This window comes from Leishmania donovani, chromosome 34 (assembly GCF_000227135.1).
Source record: "Leishmania donovani BPK282A1 complete genome, chromosome 34".
Classification (NCBI taxonomy): domain Eukaryota; phylum Euglenozoa; class Kinetoplastea; order Trypanosomatida; family Trypanosomatidae; genus Leishmania; species Leishmania donovani.
The window spans coordinates 49,554-70,870 of record NC_018261.1 but is presented as its reverse complement, the minus strand read 5'-3'; the positions used below and the strand labels follow the sequence as shown (position 1 = coordinate 70,870).

The window sequence follows — 21,317 nt, the reverse complement described above, 5'->3', positions numbered from 1 at the left end:
AAGTGCGTGTGGTAGGCGTGTCTGGTGTGTGCAGCTGCATGCTTGCCTGCCGATACGTGCGCTCACCTCCGCACGTATCGGTGTGCATGAGTGTGAGAGAGCCGCGGGTGCTACAGCGAGAGAGATGCAGAGAGGGTAAGCTGCAGCAGCAACAGGAAGAAACAGAGATGAGATTCACATATACGGGCACACACACACATACATGTATATATATATATATGCATACGCACGGAATATTATACACTACTTCGATAACGGTGGGCGCGGCACATGAGAAGAAGAAGTATCAAGATGAAAGAAGCGAATACATGAATGATGGGGGCACGAGAGGCTCGAGATCCGGATGACATCAGTGTGTATGTCGTCCGCCGTCTGCCTCAGCCCCATCCGTGTAGCCTTGTCGTCGACGAGGAGGCGAAGCGAACATCTACTTCTGCAGGTATCGACTTCAAAGGCCCGCGCACTGTCACAAAAGCATGCGTACAGACACACACACACACGAACACGAGCACGCCCTCTCGTCATCGCATCCCTGCCATGCCTAACTGTTCTACCACATTGGTCGCGCTGATCAGAGTGAGTGAGTGTCTGTCTGTGCGTGCGATCTGCCCCTGGGCCCTCCGTCCTATCGGCTAGTTCGCGACCCCGCCGCGTTTGCAGGGGAAGGGGGCACGGCGGACGCTCAAGCCTGCAAGCTCAGGCGCACATGCGGGCCTGCCAAAGACAAGGAGAGAGAAGACACCAGCAAAGAACAAACAGAAAAGAGCGAGAAGAGGAGGGGGCGGCGGACCTGAGCGTTTGCATGTGTCAACGCGGTAGGAGGTGGGAGAGAGGGAGAGCTGGGCGGGAAAAGCACCGAAGCCAGAGATGTGTGGGAAGCGCCACATCCGCGGCCGACACCCCCCTCTCCTTCCCTTCCCCCCCCCGTCTGCTAACCTTCCCTCTCCTCCCCTCCTCTACTTCGCAACGCACAGTCACTCTCCGCACAACGCCGCAACTACGCTCACTTCCGTCGCGCGTATGGGAGGTGGAAAGTGCAAAGGGCTGTTCTGTACACGAGCTCCCTTAGACCACGAGTGCGCATCTCTACGCAGGTGTCGGCACGGCCGTCCTACGCTTGCCAGTGAACTGCGACTTGAAGCCCCTCACGTCGCCCTGAACAAACGCCACCGTCTCCATTGGTGGGATGGAGACAAGGTACTCGGTCTCGTTGTCGCTGTTCTGCTCCTTCTCCGTGTCACCCAGGGCGCGGACCTTGCCCTCGGCGTCGAAGGTGAAGCGCGCGACGAAGAAGACGTCGGCCGTGTCATTGTAGAAGCCCCATTGCTGGCGGTTGGAGTCGACGAGGCGGAAGAGTCGGGCCTCCGGCTTGTCCTTGAAGCATTGGTAGACGGCGTCGTAGTTCACGACTTTGCGGTCGGGCTCACCATTAACGAACTCCGGGCTCTCCTCCGGCGCGGTCTTGTGGATGCTGTCGGCGACCACGGACACCTCGTACTTTGCGGGGCGGCCCTCGATAAACAAGCGCGTCTCGCATGGGGGGATCTCCACCGTGATCACAGCCGTGTCCTCTTCCTCCGGGTCGGGCAAAACCTGCGCGTCCGGTCCGGGCACCACGGCCGCTCCGCCAAAGAAGCGGACCTTGGGCTTCATCAGATACTCATGCGTGTCGTTGTAGAAGGCCCAGCGACCGGCCTTCTCGTCCACAAGGCGGAAAAGCAGCCCGTTGCCGTTTTCCTTGAAGCACTTGTACACCTTGCACTGGCTGGGGTCGATGATGTTGCTGTCCGGCTCGCCGTTGATGTACTGGACATCCTTCGGGTCCAGGCAGTTCTCGTCGATCGGGTTCGCGTTGAACGTCTGGTGGTACGAGGCGGGTACGCCCTCAATGAACGGCTCCGCATTGCCCGGCTCCACCGTGATCTGGTAGGCCACCTCGCTTTCATCGTCCTGCACCGGCACCGTCTCCGTGTTGCCGAGCGGCTTCACCTCGTCCGCGCTGGGGAAGCTGACCGTGGCCGTCATACGGAACTCGTGCGTGTCGTTGTAGTAGTACCACTTGTTGTCCTTCTCATCCACAAGGCGGAAGAACAGACCGTTGCCCTCGCTCTTGAAGCACTTGTACACCTTGTCGTAACGCGGCAAGATGCGGTGGCGGTTCATGAACTTCACGTCGTTCACCGGAATCTGCTCCGTGTGAAACTCCAGCTCGAACCCGTTCACATCACCCTTGATGAACGGCTCAGTCGCGAAGGGGTGCACCTCCAGTGTTACAACCGTCTCGAACAGGTCTGGGTGTTCCTCCGTGCCGATCGGCACTTGTGTCGCGCGGGCGCGGTTGAGCTTCTCCACCTTGCAATCCGGGCTGAAACGAGCTCTGACCTGCATGATGGTGTCCGCCGTGTCGTTGTAGAAGGCCCACTTCTTCTGCTTCGTGTTGACCATCCGAAAGAGCAGGCCGTTGCCCCTCCCCTTGAAGCAACGGAAGATGTGGTCGTATTCGAAGCTGGGCTCGCCGTTCTCGAATTGCGGCACGGCAGGGGCGACAATCTCCTCCGTCATGGCTGCGATGTGTACGTGCAAAATAGAAATGATGAATGTGTGTGTGTGTGTGTTCGTGTGCAGAAAGAGATATATAAAACGTCTGAGAGTGTGTGTGGGGGGAGGCTTAGATGCTTGATTGAGCAGTGCTGCTGGGAGTGGTGGAGGGGATAGGCGGTGAAGGCGAGGGAGTGGGGTAGGGCACAGATTGAAAGGCGGTGATAATATGTTGCTGAAAGGGGCGTAGATGGGGAAGGGATGGCACGGGCGGTGGCGCGCACGAAGACAGGGAAGGTCGGAGCGTGAGGAGTGGTGCAATCAACCGAGGCATGGGCAATGGTACAAGTAGAGGCAGAGGCGAGCAACGAAGGCAAAGACGCGCGGCACGATGACACGCATGCCAACTGAAGTGTTCTCGTTGCACCACAAACCACGCTAATATATTCTTTTCCTTCTCTGATCCTTTGCGCATGTGTGTCAGGGTGGCAGAGGCTTAGAGCCGGCACACAAGGAAATGCGGACGGTGTGGTGGAGACGGCGGAGAGGAGCGAAGAGGTGGCGGCGTGGACTCCTGCTGCGGTGTTCAACCCCCCTCCTCCTATCCATCCGCACATCCGCCTTCCGCAGCACCGCCGTTGCAGACTGCCCGCACACATGGGCACGAGCAAGCAAGACAAAACATTGCCTGAACTCTGTGAAGACAACGCGCACAATTGGCATTAAGGAAGTGACCGAAGAGGCTATCAACCCCCTCCGCGCACGCACACACACAAACAGGCACACTGACATGCACGGGATCCATCCAACGCGCTCGTGCGTCACTCATCCGTAACTCTCCCTTTCACTTATCGTAGTCCTTCAGGTCCCACTTGGAGAGTTCGTTGAGCAACTCCAGCTTGGCAGCACTCGATTTCACCAGCTTCTCATCGATATACCACTCCTGCTGCTCCAGTGGACTCAGGGCCAGCTTGCGCAGCTTCGAGCGGCGCCGCGTGCGCAGCTCCTGCGCAAAGACGGTGTGGAAGTTCGCAGACGCCAGATGCGAAGCTTCTTTCACACCATCGGTTGCTGGATTGTGCTCCCCCGCTGCGGCGGCTCTTGGGGTCGCGCCGACCGGCACGCCATAGCCGGCGGTCACTGCTGAGTTGGCTGAGACGGGGTAGCCCACCGCCAAGAAGTTGCGCGCGGCACTCGGAGACTCGTAGAAGTCCTCCTCGAGATACGAGTAGGTGGGCACCAGGGCGGTCCAGTGGTGGCTTGTGTGTGGAACCGTACCGCGAGGGTAGTACTCGTTGTACTCGAAAGAGTCCTCCCACTGTACCGTGCCGGCGGCCGCCGCCCTGTCCTGCCCCAAGCCCTCCGTATGCGGAGCGGCGCACCGACGGGCCATTGTCCGGCTCTTGCGCAGCACTAGCACATCATGCCACATCTCCTCCCGGGAGATGCGCTGCAACTCCGCAGCCCACTGTGCAGACGCGCCACTCGAGGCTCTCTCGAATCGGCGTTGCGCATTACGAAAGGCCCCTAAGAGCATGCCATCCACCCCGTTCGACGACTGCGCTGCGTTGCTCGCCGACGGGGGAGCGTGCGCGCCACAGCGTCGGCGGAGGATCAGATCGTAGTAGCCGTCCAGCTGCGACACCGCCCAGTCCGCCAACGAAGGTGCCCCAAGCATCTCGCCGCGCAGCAGGAGGTCGGTGTCATAGGTTCGAGGTAGTACTAGCACTACGTACCCTTCATCGGCTAGGAGGGCGCCGCTACGCAGTGCCTCGTCACCAGACGGGGACGCAGCCGCGCTGCGCTCCGTCACATCCGCACGAAGCGCATCAAGCGCCCGCTCCAGGCCGGAGCGCGTGGCGAGAGGGTTGTGCCGTGCGAGTGCTGGCGCCGCAGTGCAAGGGAGATACGGAAGGAGAAGAGTTGCGTCCAGCCCCTCGGCTTCCACACTGTGATTCAGCTTGTGCCACCACATCGTTCTGCGCAGGTTGAACTGCTCCGTCGTTGCGACCGGCCAGATGGATACTGCGCTAGGAGGGTGGATGTACAGCACATCAAATGGACCAGCGGAAGCGTCCGCGTCGGCGCTCTCGGCGCCCGAGATGGATCTCTCCTCGCTGGGCCAGGTCAATCCGCTGTAGCCTCGTCCCTCTTCCCTGGCCCGCCGGCGCCGGCGCTCAGCCGCGGACGCGCTCGTCGACTGCACTCCAGCTCCAACGTCAGCACCGGCACCACCTCTCTTTGGCGCGGACGGGCTGCGGCGGCTGGCGCGCGCCGCCGTTGGCCGAGGCAACCCTTCACAGCGGCGGGTGTACAGCACAGCATTCCGGCTTCTGCCTCCGCCCTCACGCACGCACTCATGATACGTAGACTCTGCGTTGGCGAGTGCGGTGGGGTCGGCATCGGCTGCCACCACGACGCCGGCCCCAGCGCGAATGAGCAAGTCCGACACGTAGCCGCTCTGGCAGCACACATCCAAGGCCTTGAAAGAAGACGAAGATGGTTGAAATGGTTCCAGTGCGCGGTGGCGCTCCCACAGCTCTGCCGCGGTTGGCGACGCCTCGACACTGCTTCCCTTCCGCGCCAACATCCATTGCAGAACATGCACGTAAGGCATTTGCTCGGCCGCGCCGGCGGGGCAGTGCATACCATGCCACGGGCGGAGGAAGTAACGTCGGCGGTAGTAGGCAGCAGCAGCGACGGCCCCTCCACGTGACGCCCAGTCTCCACTGGGGCGGGACGCACCCCAGCGGACCCCGAGACGATAGCGATCGTAAGAGTGCAGAAGGTCCGCAAACTGCGTAAAGGAGAGGATGTCGGGAGGAGAAACAGGCAAAGCATCTTCGCTTACAGCGGCCTCGCGCGCAGCAGGGGCAGGCACCGTGCGGGGAACACTGGTCCAGACCCACTCCTCCCACTGCGCAATAGCCTTTTCCTCGAGCCCAGCGCTGCCATGATCACGCTGGACCTCTTCCGCGTGTGCGGTTTCCACCAGCAGCTGGCCCAGATCGGCAGCAACCACCGGCAGTTGCACCAGCCGCTCGACTAACCCCCACCACTCTTCCGTCAGCGACACCAACGCTTCCAGAGAGGATGGCATCTGCTCGCTCACGAGCTGCGCCAGGAGGCAGCTGGCGTGCATGTGAGCAGATGCGACGCTTGGGTGCAGAGTTGGCCCGTCCACGGCTGAGACGGACAGAGGCGAAGAGGAGGAGGTGGAGGCGCAGCAGCGACGAGGCATCACATATGCGCTCATGACTGGCAACTGCGTGAGTCGGGTGCACCTTCGCGCAGCATGCAGCGCTATCGCAGACCTCATTCCCACTGTCCAGCCTTACCTATCAGATAGGGTACACGTGCGCAAGTCTGTGCGTATGCGGCAGTGAGCGCTGACAGCTGCGAGCACTACCGCGGCAGAGCTCTCTCTCTCTCTCTCCCTCCTTCCTCCGCTTGCTGCTGCTGGTGCGTAGCTACTGCCGTCTCTCTCTCTCCAGCGAAACAACTGCAAAGCCAGCGCCAGTAGAGAACACACTGACGCTCGCTCGCACAAGCGTCAGCAGTGTGTGTGTGTGTGTGTGTGTCTGTGTAAATTGTCCTGGGATTGTGCTCGACAGTGCCGATGTCCGTCAGTGCGGCCGAATAAATGACGTGCCAAGCGAGAGAGAGGGGAAGGTGGTGAGAGAGTGTGTTCCGTGATGAACAAATGAGCTGCGCAGTGCAACACGAGGCCGTGGGAGTGGAGGGGGGAGGCCAAAGGGAGGGGAAGCGAGGGGGTCCACAGGTGATGCACGGGCCACCGTATCGAGTCTGTGTGTACGTCACCCATCCCGCACCTCGGTGTTGTACCGATTCTTTTCGTTTCTGTGGGGGGTGGGTGGGAGATGAATAGGAGAAGGAGAGGTGGGGTGGGCGCCTTTGGGGGAACAACCTCCCACAAACACACGCATCCAGCAGATGACCACCCCACGCAGCGCCGCCTCCCTCTGCATCATCTCCTACCCACCCCCTCCGCTCCCTGGCCCTTGAACTGATCAGGCCTTCACAAAGGTGCCACCTCCACACATGCGCCCGTGTACACCGTCGCAGTAAGGAGAGCGATGCGAGGGCGCTGAGAGTAAGGGATAGAGGGAGGTGGGGGCACCTGCAAGCAGGCGCCGTGCTTACGAAGCCCGTTCCGAGGAACACCGGGCTCACGATGGCATCAGTACTTTGTTGCGCGACCGACGCAAAGACGCGAAGAGAGAGCGGAACGCAGCAAACGGGGGGAGACCAAGACAAGGCGAGACTCAAGCATGCAAACTTGAAGAAATGAGAAGAGAAGACGCGCAGCGGGAGCGCATGCCGATAGCGAGAGGAGGAGAGAGCAACGCAACGCAACACAATACACACGCACAAACTCGAAAAGGAAACGTTTAAAATCCCAAAAAAAACTCAGACATCAAGTCGTCTCTATCAGCACCTCGCCCCCCATCACCCCCGCCCCCTTCGCGGGCACATGACACACGCACACTGGCAGACAGACAGGAATGAAGAGGAAGGGAGGGGGTGAAGCTCGCACATGTGCGCGCGGGGTGCAGGGGAGACGAAGGAGGAGGATCTGGAGAGAGGCGGCATATTAGCGAGCGAAAGTCGAGACGCTAATGGGAGAGCACAGAGTTGTGACATGTGGCGGCGCAGAGAGAGAGAGGGGACAAGGCAGGGGTCCGTAGAAGCGTGCGAGCAAAGTCGGGGGGGGGGGAAGAAAAAAAAGGAAGAAAAGAGAAAGGCACAGGGCCGCATCTGTGAGAGGTGGATACGTTCGACTTGTGAGCTGCGTCTAATGGCAGAGGGTGGCGTGAGACAAGAGAAAAAAGCGGTCGCACGGCATCAGCTCAAAGCGCAAACGCCCCAAAACGCCCACGTGAAACGAGACCTTTCCGACATACGGAAGCAAAGGTTGCCGCGTCGGTTTCGGAAGACATCGGAGCGCACGTCTTCGCTGTTGCTCCCCCCCCGCCGCGTTACCCGCTCCCTCTCTTTTGCGAGCGAGATCCGCAGGTCGCACCTCTCCATCTGGCACGCGTCGTTTCTTTTTTTTTTTTAATTTTATGTTTGGATTTAAGCCCCTCGTGATCCACACGAGCGGAACGTGTGGGGTTACCGTGTGATCTCCCATACGGAAAACGATCCACCCACAGGCAAACGCGAAAGGGAGCCATACACAGCGAGCGCGCACACGCGCTGCCACGTAAAGCGCACAAAGCAACAAAAAAAGAGGGACACACACGCACACAGAGGGCGAGCAGACGTGCGCCGGTGATGAGGAAAGACCCACACGCAAGGAGGCGACAATAAGCAACGAAGTAAACAGAAGCGATACACGCACACACACACACGCACACGCACACGCACAAAGCAAAACAAAAAAGCACCACAGGAGAAATTAAGCAAAAAGAGCGACAGCAGAGGCGCGCGTGGCCGCATCTCAATACCTGGAGCGCGCACCGTGACGCGTGTGCACCTCTGAAGAACCTCAGCTGACGCTTCGTTTCTTCAATTTCATGCGTGTGCCACTGCGTTGGTAAGCTGTGTGAGTCTGTGTGGACTCTTGTGCTCGCCTGAGAAGGGGGAGGGGGGCTGCCGTTGTAACAGGGTGCGACTCCCTCACCTCCAATCTCTCTCTACCACCTGCTTACATACATAAGCACCGCGTTGATTGAGCGCGTTGGAAAACAAAACAAAAACGCAAAATAAACTCGAGAGAAACGAAAAGCCGCGCAGCGGAAAAACGCGGACCAAATCGGAGGAGCTGACGAAGTGAAAGCACGCATAGTAGAGGTGAAAAGGCCCATACAGCACGCAGCACACATTTTCGGGGAGAAGCGGCACACACGTACATGAGTAGATATCCCAGGAGGGGCGGCCAAGCGAAGAGAAGAACAACGAAAACAAACACAAAAAGAGGCGACATACACAGGGCGACTCAACGGCGATGAGTGAAAAAACGCGACCAGCCGAGGAGACACGAGGTTATCCACGACGATGTACACCACCAGCACTATCATCCGCCAGCGAACCTCCCCATCGTCCGAGACCCAAAAAGTCACGCGAAGGCCGAAAAGGAACACACAGAGCTGCTTGTTCGTTGACGCAGACACACGCAAAGTAAACCGAGGCACCCCTGCAATCCTTGCTTATATGCCGCGCACGCACACGCAGACACGCGGACAGACAAACCATGAAAACAAAGGAAAGCGCAACGCTTCAGAGAAAAACAAAGCAAGAAAGAGCGAAGGAGAGTGAGAAAAAGCGGTGTTGCGAATCCGCGACTGCTGCTGCTGCGTCAAGCAGAGGCATTTCTTTTGCGTTGTGGTTTTCTCCGTTGATGTCTCCCCCTTTTTTTCCGAAGGGGCGAGGGGGTGTCGCTGCACGCCACATGTGCGCAACACACGCCTGCACTCCTCTGCCTCTTAACAGAAAGAGGAGGTGCTGGCGACGACCAAGTAGAGAAGCTCTGCGGCAGTGACGGCTCCGTGTACACCTCGACTAATGTGCAACACAAGAAGCGAGAACAGCGAAAAAACGGGAAGAGAAAGCCGTGTGAGGTCATCGGTTCTCATCAAGCCAAGATAAACAGTAGCCGAGAAACACAACAAAGGGATGATGCTGAAGAGCAAACAAACGCCTTCGAGAGGAGCGCGGCCACACCGCAACCAGCAAGAAAAACGTGTTGGGGAGGAGAGGAAAGGAGAGGGAGGGAGGGGGGCGACATCTATGTCGCTCGGCACCGTCTGCCCGTCACGTCCTTGCTCCCATACCCCCATACACCCACTTCTCATCTGCGCATACACCGGGAGAGAGAGGCGCACCTGACGGAGGAAGTGGATGCAGAGGGAAGGAGAGAGCTATTCAACAGGAGCGACAGGTCGCGTTTCCAGCACATGCACACACGAAAGGCGCTATATGAAAGGGAGGGAAAAGGGTGGTGGACGCGAAACCACAGACGCCAGAGGAGAGCAAAGAAAACGCTCAGGTGTGCCAACGGGTAAAGCAAACAACGCAAAAGGGAAGAGGCCAAAAAAAAAAAAAAACAGAAAAGAAACTCGCGTAAGGCAGTCAAAGACAGGGAAGAGGGGAGGAGGAGGGGGGGGGCCAGTGAATAGAGCAGCGCTGCGGGGCACACGTGCTTTCACGCGTAGCCCCTTCGCTTGATTTCAATGCTGTCCTCCTGTTGCAGGGAGAAACGTCGCTGGCGTTGCTGCAGCGTCATCGCCTTGCTTGCCGTACGCTGCGTATCGACGGATCTGTTAACTGAGTTGCGCTGCTGTGCCGCTGAGGGTCGATGCGCTATGGTATTGCGATGACTCTCCATGAAAAAACAGGAAAGGCGGTTGCTCTGGTTGAGCTCTTCGCTTGGATGGTTGTCTTTCTCATGGGCCTCTGACGCGAAGGCAGTGACGCTGTGGAACGCAGACCCCGTTTCGAACGGCGCTGATGATGTCGTGATGTGAGGCGGCATCTCTGTGACGCTGCTGCCCCACTGCGCTGCAGGCAAAATATCCCTGAAGGCTTCAAAAGGGTCATCCGTGGTGTCAGGAGCAAGGGCGGCGGCAACGCCTTCTTCCGCTTCCGTGTCTTTGGATGAACAGACGCGGGGAAGAGTGGCGCTGGTGGCTCGATGCGCCGCATCCTCTTCGCTCGCCTGGGCCATCGAAAGGTTAGCGTGGAGCCCTGCATCGTACACTGCGAAGAACGACGAGAGCGATGCCTCATTCGAGCTGGGCAGTGGGCAGCGATAGCTGCGCCGCGCGGGTGAGACGAGACGATCATTGAGTGTTTCATGATTACTGTTTACGGACGGCACAGCAGCGGACGGCGGCGACGCAACCGCGGATCCGCGCGATCGCATCTCGGTGCTCGTTCTCACAGGAAGCTGTTCGGACCCGGCTGAAGCTGCTAGACGATGGCGCGAGAGTCGACTTTGCGTCTGCTCAGTCCCCATAATGCAGCCAAACCCCGGTGAGAGAGGTGCACTGGGTGAGATGGATAGCGGTGTCAACGAGTGGAGTATCGGAGACCGCAACAGCGAATACTGCTCCAACGACTCCGACGGCAAGCACGAGGACTGAGTTGGCGTGGCGCCGGCCCCCCTCGCCGCCCCCGTCCGCGGCGCCCTGATGCTTGGCGGTGTCGTAAGAGAAACCTCGAAGACAGGCGAGCCGGTGAATTTCGTCGCAAAAGGCTCCGGCGACTGCACGGGGCAGACCGGCACGAAAGCTTTGGGTGCCGGCAAGAGGCTCACAGAGTGGTTGGGGGAATACATGGCGCCGCAGCTGTGCGGCATGTCTTCGGCGTCGTCGCCTTCATCCCCAGCGCTGATGAGGGATTGCCCCGGCGTACCCACGAAGGAGGGTGGCGTGCCTTGTGCCGCTGCCGAGACGCTCTGCTGCGACCAGCCAGACGAAAAGAGGAATGGCGATTGCAGACCTGTTTGCGGGGATATAGTGCTAACTTTAGACGTCGTGTCCGCGTCGAATGCGATGCCGTCGCGTAGGGTGCCCGACTGCCAAGCCTTTGAAGTGAGGGGGCAGAAGACTGCTAGAACAGAGCCAGATGGCTGCGGAGAAAAGGGCGGAGATGCGTCACCGCGGCCGCTCATCAGCACGGCGGCACGCGAGAGGCCGCTGCTGCTGCTGCCGCTCGCGGCACCATCTTCAACAGCGGAGGCTGGCCTGCCTCTTGGAGCCTCAGAGTCGAATGATGCAAGCGTTCCTATCAACACTGCTCCGTTGCCGGTTACACTGTTGCTGAAAGGAAGCTTGCTGGACGGCACGGTGCTGTTTGTGTGCGACATGGTATGCGTGCATGGCACAGGGCACTTTGGCGACGGCGGGGCGGATGAAAAGGTGGGGCTCTTCGATAAGGATGGCGCTGCCCTGTCGGCTTCCACGTACTGCGCGTGACGTGGCGGGGATGCAGCATGGCGAGGCAGCGAGTCGCAGGAGCTGTACGATCTATTGTGAAGTGTCTTTCGCAGTTCGCCAAAGAACGGCGACGACATGATGACGCACGCCGCGGAAGACGAGTGCGTGTGCTAACGGAAACTGTGCGTATCGGGCCCGATTGTGACGACGACAGATACACAGCGATGGGTAAGGGGGAGGGGAGCAGTGAAACTAGTTTGCCAAAAGAACTCGTGATGATAGCACGTAGATGACGCGTGGGGGGGGGGGGCTGCGCACGGAGCACTGGAAAGAAGCACATAGAAAAGTAAGCAAGGACGGAGGGAAAGGGCGAGGGGTTAAGAGAGTCGGCGCGTCCGAGTAACAGGACACCGACCTGCACCTGTGGCGTCGATGGTGCACATTCATCCCCGTCACAGTGCGATGAGCACGGAGAAGCAAATGTGCGCAACGAAGGAGCAGGAAGGCAGGGGAGAAGAGGAGGGAGGCGCCATACCTCGTGGCGTAGAACGCAGTAGACATTCTCCTCTTCTCGCCTCCGCATAGTTCGTTTTTTTTTTTTAGCAGACGCGCAGCATCCTGTTGTGCGGCTCCTCGCTGCTCTCGAGAGGCGCGTCGTCTGCGAGACGAGGGGCACACATGCACTTTTCTTTTGGTTGCTGCGGCTCAAGAGCCACGATACCCTTTTCGCTGTACGTCGCCGTTGCACCACAGCCGATTCAAGAGAGAGGGAGGGAGTCGGAGACAGAGGAACGGGGCCGTGCGGGGGAGAAAACACGGCGGCGGCACTGATGTCGCGCTTTCCGATGCCACCGTCTGTGGTGCGCAAATTATTTGTGAATTACAGCCATTACACAACGTCACATGCGAAGTCGAGGCATCGCGACCACGCAGTAGCAGCGGCAGACCGCAGAAGAACGGATGGCAGGAGAGTCACCCCACAAGAGGCAGGTGCCTCGTAGGAAAGGGAGATGCCAGGGACCCTCGGAATGGCGCACACATCGCCCACTGGCCACGAATTCATTGCCTACTTTTTGCGATTCTTACGCTTGCCAGAGGCTTTGCGCTTGCCGTGGCCCTTGCGTGAGTGCTTGCGGATCTTGCGAATCTTCTCCAGCTCCTTCATCATGCGCATCCGAGGTTTCGTCTTTGCGGGGCCCTTCGTCTCTTGCCGCAAGCGGTGAAGTTCCTGCCGGACGACAAGAGGGAGGTCATCGAAGTTGTTGCAAGGCAGCGTCTTCGTGGACGCGGCACCGCCTTTGCGGGTGCTCACTGCGTCACCGCTGGATGTGCTAAAGAGCGGCTTCACGTCGACCGTCACGTACTCGCTGTCCAACTTGCTGGAGGAGGACGGGCCGACAGGGAGGTGCGTGTCCGCAGCGGTGCCTGCCTCTTGGCCCAGCATAGCGCCGGGCATCGCGTGCGCGCTGTGCGGAAGAGTCGCCAGCCGCTTTTCGCGCCGGCGCCTCTGCGATGCCTCCGGATCGTCGATACTTATCCACGGCATGTCGGCGTCTTCCTCCCCGTCCTCCGCGCTCTGGCTACTGTAGCCGTCCTCTCCCTCTCTCTCCTCGTTCTCCTCGTCGTCGGCAAACATGTCGTCCTGTTGCCTTGGCAGGCGGTACGTATAGTCAGGTAAAATTGGCACACGAGCGTAGTTGTTGTACGCCCGTCGCGCCTCCTCGCGCTGCTCTCGCCGGGTCTTGGCACTGTCCTTGCGCTGCTTGCGCTTCGCATCCACGAAAGCCTGCACACGTCGTTCGTTCTTCTTTTTGTGCAGCGTAAGCAGATAGTCCCTGCGCGAGGAATCGTCGAACGTGAGTGCCTTGGGTCGCGCCGTGCACGTCGGGGCATCTCTGACTGTCTTGCCGTTCTTCTTGGCCAGCATGCGCTTGTAGTTCTCTAGGCGGTCTGACTTGAAGCCTTTGCGCATCTTTTTGTTGCCGCCGGCGGCGGTGTCGGCGCCGGTGTCGACGTATTTCACCATGGCCGCTTCTCCGCCGCTGCCGCAACGAGGAGGGGAGGATATCCAAAAACAGCAATGAAGTGTGCGTTCATGCACAAGAGAGAGGGAAGGAATGATATACGTAATTTCTGTGCTCCGTGTGTGTACGCAGGGCGGCACGGGCGCACACGTCGCCGAGCAAGCGGAGAAGAGATGCGGGAGAGCGAGCGAGAAGAGGTTGGGCAATCGTTTCATCGTCGGTAGCAGCCCCGTCACTGCGCCGCCAATCCCCCCACGCCTTCGCACGCCCTACCCGGTTTCCCTGGCGATGGCGAATACTGCGTATGGAATGGAGGGGGGAGGGGTGTAGAGGGAGGGGGAGGAGGCGTCAGCAGCCGGCACGGCAGCACACCTCATCACCACCGCCACAGTGTCACCACGAAGCATGGGCGATGTGCCGCGACGTGCGGCGTGCGCATCGCCCCTGACCCCTCACTTGAAGCTAAAAGGAGGGAGAGTAAGGAGGGGGTGGGGCCCTGGCGTGCGGAAGAGCAAAAACACAACGGCTCACCGTTCCCGGAGAAAAATTCTCTATGCGTAGGATTACGTGGGACCACAGGCTGCGGCATCTGTCACCACCCGGTGGTGCCCCAATACCTTGTGTGAGCTACTCCACACCCTCTCAAAACGTCCGTCAACGCCATTTTCGGTTGTGTTGCACGACTGAGCAACCGTCAAGATAGTAGCCGCGGCAACACATCACTGCTTCCCTTCGCCCTTTTCGCCGCACTGCCACTGCCATCAAGAGCCCGCTTATCACGGAGGCCCAGGCTCCGCGGCGTTTGTGAACGGCGTGCCACGTACGGCAGTCCTTCGGTACCCTCCCTGGTCCTGGGTCCTCGGGCACGAGCGCCATTGCAGCGCCTTATGCCATGCAGGCGTCGCACTGTGGGTAGGGCAGCCCCGTAACGCGGAGGTCATATTTGGCGCGGGATCGGCGATGGCTGGGGCTGCTGTGAGGCGTGTGCATGCAGTGCGGCAATCTCAGCTCGCACCCCTCGCAAGATGAAGCGGCATTCCTGAGCCGGCACAACCTCGCTGGACAGCTTCTTACACGCAGCAGAGAGGAGACGCTGATGAGAATCCCCACGTTGTCTTCGGCTCACTGGAGCTCCGAGTTCGGGGCTCGTGGAAGGCGATGTGGAACTGGGGCTTCCTCAGCGCCTTAAGCTAGCTCCAAGACGAGCGGGCAGTTCTCGCCCCTCGTCTTTCCCTCCTCCCGCCAGGTAGAGCAAACCCTGAAGCGCCTCTCGCAGGCGCCTCCTGTGCTCGCCCCTTTTCAAGCTGCGTAGTGCGCGCCTCGGGGAGATCTACGTTATTTCGCGAGAAGTGTGTATGACGGTTGCGTTGGGGTTCAGTAAGGCGCCCCATTGGAGTCTTCCCGATGGGGGTCCCCCAATGATACCTCTTGTGATGGCGCACAGATAAAAGGCGATGCAGTCCTCACATCAAACGCGGCGACCGACAGAGCGGAGGCGTTTCCTATTCAGGACGACGAGCTCATGCGCAAGTGGAGAACGCATGCATGTTCGCACTACAACGCCATCGTGACCGGTTCAGCATGCGTGTGTGTGAGTGGAATGCCAGCGTGGCATACACGCTGTGGTGTGCCAACTGGCCAGTTTTGCAGATGTCGCCCAATGATGAGCTTTCCCTTTCAGGGGAGGGCGGTGCTCATCTCACTGACCAAATGCGCGAGAGAAGAGGGGGTATAAGAGAGGCGCGATAAGACATCACTATTTCTTTGGTACACCTATACCCGTGGCACAAGTCAATGCGATGGCGTTGTGTGGTGGGGCGGGGTGGGAGGGAGGGGAGCGAACGAAGAAGAAAAGGCAGACAAGCACCTCACCCCCTTCCTCACATTCTCTCCCCCCTCAGTAGTGCACGTCGGAACAAATAGCGCAAAAGCAACGGAAAACATCTGAGGGCGAGGGAGTCAAGCAAAACGGAGCAACGGAGGGCGGCGCCGGTGCGTGTGTGTGGGGCATGCATTTGCAGCTCAACTATCCTGTGAGAGGTGCGGCTTGACGGCAAAGTCGACCCCCTTGCGGAACTCAGCGCTGAGTGCAGGAAGGCACGCGTCCAGCAACTGCTGTTCGTAGGCGTTCAGCTTCGGCATCGGCAGCACACGCTCTACGCCGTTTGTGCCAAGTTCCACTGCACATCCAAAGAAGCGAGAATGTGGCCGCTGCATGTCACTTTCCACAAGAGCGTACTCGATAATGCCCCTATCACCACGAAGAGCCTTGAGCATCGAGATGGACCATTCCGAGGCCGCGTACGCCATGGACAGCGTCGCCGAGCCCGCACCATTCTTGGCCTTCACCACCTCATCACCACCAAACTGGATGCGGTGCGTCAGCTGCCGCACCTGCTCCTCCGACAGCGACGGGAAGCCTGAGAGCAACGGCACAATCGTCTCACCGCTGTGGCCGCCAACAACGGGGATGTCGAGCTCCAGGGGGGACTTGCCAAGCGCCTCTCCGACGAAGGTGCGGGCACGGACAACGTCGAGTGTGGTGACGCCAAAGAGGCGCGCAGGGTCGTACACGCCGACCTTCTTCAGCGCCTCAGCAGCCACTGGCACAGTGCTGTTGACGGGGTTCGTGATAATACCAACAATTGCCTTCGGCGCGTGCGTGCCAACGGCGATGGCGAGATCGCGCACGATGCTGGCGTTCGTGTGGAAGAGGTCGTCGCGCGTCATCCCCGGTTTGCGGGGGATGCCAGCCACCACCAGCGCCAAGTCCGCTCCCTTCACGGCTTTCTCCAGCTCACCTGAGGAAAACCCGGTCACCTCTGCCGGTGACGGAATGTGGGAGAGGTCCGCAGCCACGCCTGGTCCGCCGCGAATGTCGTAGAGCGAAAGACTCGTCACTAGAGGGCTGCACTTTAGGAGGAGCGACAAGGGCTGGCCGATGCCGCCAGCCGCTCCCAGGACGGCAACGCGGAACAGCCGAGCCGCAGAGGAGCGCATGACTCTCGATGACGAAATGGTACTTGGCGGCACTTGCGCGGTAGTGCCTGCGTCTTTGTGGAAGATGGGTAGCGGCCCCGAACGCAGTTGCGTATGCACGCCGCCCTTCGCGTAGAGAGCCTGTAGCCCACCTCCTCTCTCGTAAGGGCACCTCTGGAGACACCGGAGTGAGTGTGCGGGCGCTTGCACGTCGTGAGACTGGGAAATCGAGGCAGAGGAAAGGCGGGGCGTGTGTGTGTGGGTGCGGGAGGGGGGGTCGGTTGCGTTACGCCAGAGACCGCTTGAAGATGAGAAACACGTTCTCGACGGTCAGCGATACGAGCACTGCTCCCTCCGTGTCTTTGTGTCGTTGACTGTACGCGCGTGAAGATCCTGTCGCGGGGAGATGGCCCCACACCAAAGGAGAGAAGCAGAAGGGCATGTGCAGAAGAGAGAGTCTAAAAGAGCAAGACAGCAAACACAACAGAGAAAACTTGGCTGCCCGACGAAACGGCTCACAATGCACCGGGGGACTTCAGAGCCTCGCCGCCCCAGCAGGAGTAGCAAGGAAAGGAACGACGAGCAACATATGCGTCGGCACGGATGAACTCTCCCAAGGTCTTGCCTTTGTGCGCACCATGGCGTACCCGCGATTTTCCTTCGTTGCCCTCCACGCTTACCGTTGCGATGGACTGACACGAGTGCCCAGCTCGCCCTATTTCTACGCCGCTTTAGTGTTGGCTGCTCTCGGCGTGATGGCCCACATGTACTTCTCTTTGCCGGCTTATTCATTCTTTCGCCACCCGTGCTTAATGGTGTCGCAGAGCTCGGCTCGCTTGGAAGAGCGCGCGCGCCCGTGTGTGGCATGACTTCTGCGCCTTCGCGGTTTCAAATATCGTGTCGCCCTCGGTGGGGGCTGAGCACGTTGAGCCTCGAGGGAGCGATGAAGGGAAGGCGAAAACGCGGAACAAAAGGGGCGAGAGAGAGAGTGATGTCAAAACAGAAGCTTGATACACGGCAGCACATGCTCCCCATTCGGCCTAACGGGCATCGGCCCTGTTTCCGTGGAAGGGCATACCAATCCCGTATCCCTCCGCTCGCGCTCTCGATACCTCTAGCGATGCCAATGCCATCCATGAGAACTCTGTTGTTGTCAAGGCAGCATCGGGGGAGGCTGCCCGCAAATAGCTGGACTTACATATACCCCCTTTCCCGTCGCACAAGGGATCCCTGTGGTGGTGGGTAAGCAAGAGGGGGGGGGGGCAAACGGGTAAAATGACTCGATTCCTCGAAGTCTCAGACGGCAGGAACATAATGGCTGTAAAGAGAAGATAAATGGCAGGTGAAGCATATCATCAGAATGGCGGAGAGCACGTTGACGCACTCCTCATTACCACGTCGTTTTGCGGACATCCCTCCCCCTCCTCCGTTCTTGCCTCAGGCACTCGAAGCGCCACACAAAAAAAAACACGTAAGCGCACCCATGCGGGGGAGTGTATCTGTGTGTGTATCTGTGTGCGTGCGTGTGTGAGTGTGTGTGCTCATATGCAAAGGTACGAGCGACGTGGATGCCCGCAGAGAGAGAGAGGCGAGGACATCATCACCAACAGCGAATTCGTGCATGCGCGCGCAGAGAAAGGTAGCCAGGGAGAGGCGTGCTGGAAACTGCGGGTTGAGGAAAACGAGGAGGGGGTGGGGAAGGACGTCAAGGGCACACGCGCGCACACGAAATGGAGAGAAGGCAAAAGCCTATCCTTCAAGCGGGGACGAAGTGATTCGCTGAGTACAGTCCCAGCGAGGGCGGCGCACACAAATACGCATACACACATGGACGCCCACGGGAGCAAAGAGAACAAGCGCAAAAAGACCGGCTGGCTGTGTGTAAGCAGGCAGGGAGGGGGAGGGGCACCGAGGGAGGTGCGACCGATTCCGACACCGAGCGTCCGAGTACGTCAGTCGCAGTCGTCCTACACTTCTCTAGAGCTGTCGCACACCCATTGGCGACAGATTCACACACGGACACATCCGTTCCTTCTGCATTGTCTTTTTTGCTACTGGTGCGGTCCTGAGCATGCACTGGTGTTCTTGTGCGTTTTGAGAGAGGTTGGGAGGGGGAAGGGAGCAGCAAAGAGGAGCGAGGGTCATGCGGCACGTGCTCATGCTCTATCACGCACCTCACGTGGCACCTCCAACTCTTCTAAGGCGAGGCGGTCGAGGGTGTCGACGTGGCCGCGTTTTCCGCCACGAATACTAATCCTTTGCGGATGTTTTTCTCCAGGTCCGGGAGGCAGCGGTCCAGCTGCTGCTCCTCATACTCGTTCAGCGAAGGCAGCGGCAGCACCCGCTCGATTCCCTCCTTGCCCACCTCCACGGTGCTGCCGAAGAAGCGGCACTTGTCAGCGAACAGCGGGCTTTCGACAAAAGAGCAGTGCAATAAAGTCTTTTCGCCGTCCATCGCACGCAGCACCCCGTCCGCCCACTCGGCAGCCGCAAACGCCATCGACAGCGACGAAGACCCACGGCCCTCCTTCGCCTTCACCACCTCGTCGCCACCCACGCGTACGCGATGCGTCAGGTACTCCACCTGCTCTTGCCTCAACTCCACTCCAGAGTGCGAGAAAAGAGGAACTATGGTTTGCCCGCTATGCCCGCCAATGACGGGCACGTCCAGCATCTCCGGGTCCTGACCAGTAAAATCGCCCAGCATCTTGCGGGCCCGCATCATGTTCAGAGAAATGATGCCAAAGAGCTTGCGAGGGTCATACACTCCAGCCCGCTGCAGCGTCTCTGCGGCGACAGGCACCATGCTATTCAGTGGATTGCTAATAATGGCTAAAACGGATTTGGGGGCGTACCTCGCCACCGCCGCGCTCAGCTCGTTCACAGTAAGAGCATTTGTATTGAAGAGGTCATCGTGGGTCATGCCGGGTCGGCGGGGCATGCCAGCCGACATCAGAACGAGATCCGCTCCATCTAGAGCCTTGTGAATCCACTTTGTCGGGTACCCCGTTACCTTGACCTTGCGTGGAAAATGGGAGAGGTCGACGGCGACGCCGCGCGGCTGCACAATGTCGTAGAGTGCCAGCTCGCTGACTCGCTTGTTCTGTACGAGCGCCAGAGCGAGCGGCTGGCCGATGGCCCCGCTGGCGCCCAAGACGGTGACTTTGAAGCGACTTAAGGTCGATGGTTTCATTGGCTGTGGCGACGTGCTGCGATGGGCAAGTGGCGAAGGCTAAGGAAGGGAAAAGAGGGGAAGATGAAGCGCACGCGTTGTCGCCGGCGACAAAGGACGGCAGCGTCGCGGGCCGACAACAGAAAAAGAGCAGAAGAGAGACAGTGAGGCAGCAGGCAAACCTGTCCGATGGTCGGCGGCGGTGGAAGCGCGGACGCTGTCCCCACGTAAAGTCCCGCACGACCTCGTCGCGAAACCCTCGTCGTGAGATCTTCGAATGGGCTTTGCACCCAAGCCACACGGCTCACGCGTCATCGCGCAAGGCACGAGGTGCCAGCGAATCCACGACGAAGCAAGCAAATGTGCGCGCATGCCGCGCTGGGGACCACGACCGGGCAGGCCACCATCACGGCTAGCTCTGCCCGCACACATGTAGAAGAGCGCGGGCGTAGAGCAGAAGGAGGGGGGAGGGGGACATGCAGACGGTTCTTTTATACATGTATAAATTATGTGTGCCATTGCGAATCATCATGACCTTCCAGTTTGCGTTTTCTCCGCCTTCTACTACGCGATTGGCACTCCAAAGAACGAGACAAACCCACGCACGCACACCCGGTGTTGAGTCACAAGAAGGTGCTGACGCGCCCGATATAGTCGAAAAACAAAGGAATGAGGGCAGGAAAGCGCTCAAGTACACAGCGCGCAATGCCATACCTTTTCGCTACTACTTTTCTAACGCACTTGCTCGGTGCCGTTTAGTCAAGAGCACCGGTGGCGACGCGTCCATATAAACGGCTGGTTCAAGGGGTACTGTGGACTGGGGTCAGAAGCTGCGCGGTGGTGGAAGTCATCTGCGAGGACAGGAGGCGTTCAGCATGCCAGACGCGAGGCTGATAAATACAAAGCAAAGAGCGCTTGTGTAAAAATATGCAAGAAAATGATAGGAAAGAGTTATCGAGATGCGCTGACGGATGGCTTGCAGAAAGCGAGACAGACCGATAGTGAGAACAGGAAGAGGTGGCGGCTGAGAAGACGACAAGGGGGAAGGACGGCCACGCAGCAAGTAGAAGAGCACATGACGCAGTCTGTGTGTCTTCTGTCGCACAGGTCATTGTCGATCCCCTTTTACTTCTCTTCGCGCTTCTTTCTCTTTATACAGCCTCAACGCGGGAAAAAAAAAGAAAAACAGACGTGTACGCGAACCTAAGCAAGCACAAGCACGCGCAAGCGAAAGCAGGAGTGTCTTACAACGGATCGGTCAGGCACAAAAATGGGAAACGAAGACACCAGCGGGGGTAAGTCAGTGCGGGAATAGGTGCTAGAGATACTGGAGGTGGAGGGGCAAGCCCTCCTCACACACACACACACACAAAAGAAGGAAGCGTGACAGGAAGAAAACAATAGGGAGAAGGTGTAAACCGCTGTGCATCATTGTCACGGCACGTACAGCTGCTCTCGTGCAGAGGCACACTGTGCCTAAGTGAGGGCCGGGATACAGTACACGACTGCGCTGGATCTGTGCGCCATGGCCTGCACAAGCACCGAGGTGACAACCATTGCGAAGTGCTCGGCGCCAGACCCTCACGCGCTCCCCCTCATCATTGGCGTCGCTCTCTGTCCACATGCGGCAAACCGTGATGAGGAACAGCACTTGATGAAGCACCGCACATTTCTGAGGCACGCGTGCGTGTCTGTTTTCAC

General features: G+C 59.1%; 6 protein-coding genes across 6 annotated transcripts; all 6 read right to left on the bottom strand.

Moving 5' to 3' along the window:
* Positions 1 to 1,086: 1,086 nt before the first annotated feature.
* On the bottom strand, positions 1,087 to 2,562 carry LDBPK_340210 (hypothetical protein, conserved; the record flags this gene model as incomplete). Its single annotated transcript, XM_003864138.1, has 1 exon — positions 1,087 to 2,562. The coding sequence occupies one exon, from the start codon at positions 2,560 to 2,562 to the stop codon at positions 1,087 to 1,089; it is 1,476 nt and encodes a 491-aa protein (XP_003864186.1).
* Positions 2,563 to 3,382: 820 nt separating this feature from the next.
* Positions 3,383 to 5,680, bottom strand: LDBPK_340200 (hypothetical protein, conserved; the record flags this gene model as incomplete). The annotated part of the gene is made up of 1 exon (XM_003864137.1): positions 3,383 to 5,680. The coding sequence occupies one exon, from the start codon at positions 5,678 to 5,680 to the stop codon at positions 3,383 to 3,385; it is 2,298 nt and encodes a 765-aa protein (XP_003864185.1).
* A 4,026-nt stretch (positions 5,681 to 9,706) lies between these two features.
* LDBPK_340190 (hypothetical protein) lies at positions 9,707 to 11,578 on the bottom strand (the record flags this gene model as incomplete). Its single annotated transcript, XM_003864136.1, has 1 exon — positions 9,707 to 11,578. One exon carries the CDS (start codon positions 11,576 to 11,578, stop codon positions 9,707 to 9,709), a length of 1,872 nt encoding a protein of 623 aa, XP_003864184.1.
* Positions 11,579 to 12,507: 929 nt separating this feature from the next.
* Positions 12,508 to 13,467, bottom strand: LDBPK_340180 (hypothetical protein, conserved; the record flags this gene model as incomplete). The annotated part of the gene is made up of 1 exon (XM_003864135.1): positions 12,508 to 13,467. One exon carries the CDS (start codon positions 13,465 to 13,467, stop codon positions 12,508 to 12,510), a length of 960 nt encoding a protein of 319 aa, XP_003864183.1.
* A 2,020-nt stretch (positions 13,468 to 15,487) lies between these two features.
* LDBPK_340170 (mitochondrial malate dehydrogenase) lies at positions 15,488 to 16,465 on the bottom strand (the record flags this gene model as incomplete). Its single annotated transcript, XM_003864134.1, has 1 exon — positions 15,488 to 16,465. One exon carries the CDS (start codon positions 16,463 to 16,465, stop codon positions 15,488 to 15,490), a length of 978 nt encoding a protein of 325 aa, XP_003864182.1.
* A 2,176-nt stretch (positions 16,466 to 18,641) lies between these two features.
* LDBPK_340160 (malate dehydrogenase, putative) lies at positions 18,642 to 19,637 on the bottom strand (the record flags this gene model as incomplete). The annotated part of the gene is made up of 1 exon (XM_003864133.1): positions 18,642 to 19,637. One exon carries the CDS (start codon positions 19,635 to 19,637, stop codon positions 18,642 to 18,644), a length of 996 nt encoding a protein of 331 aa, XP_003864181.1.
* Positions 19,638 to 21,317: the final 1,680 nt, after the last annotated feature.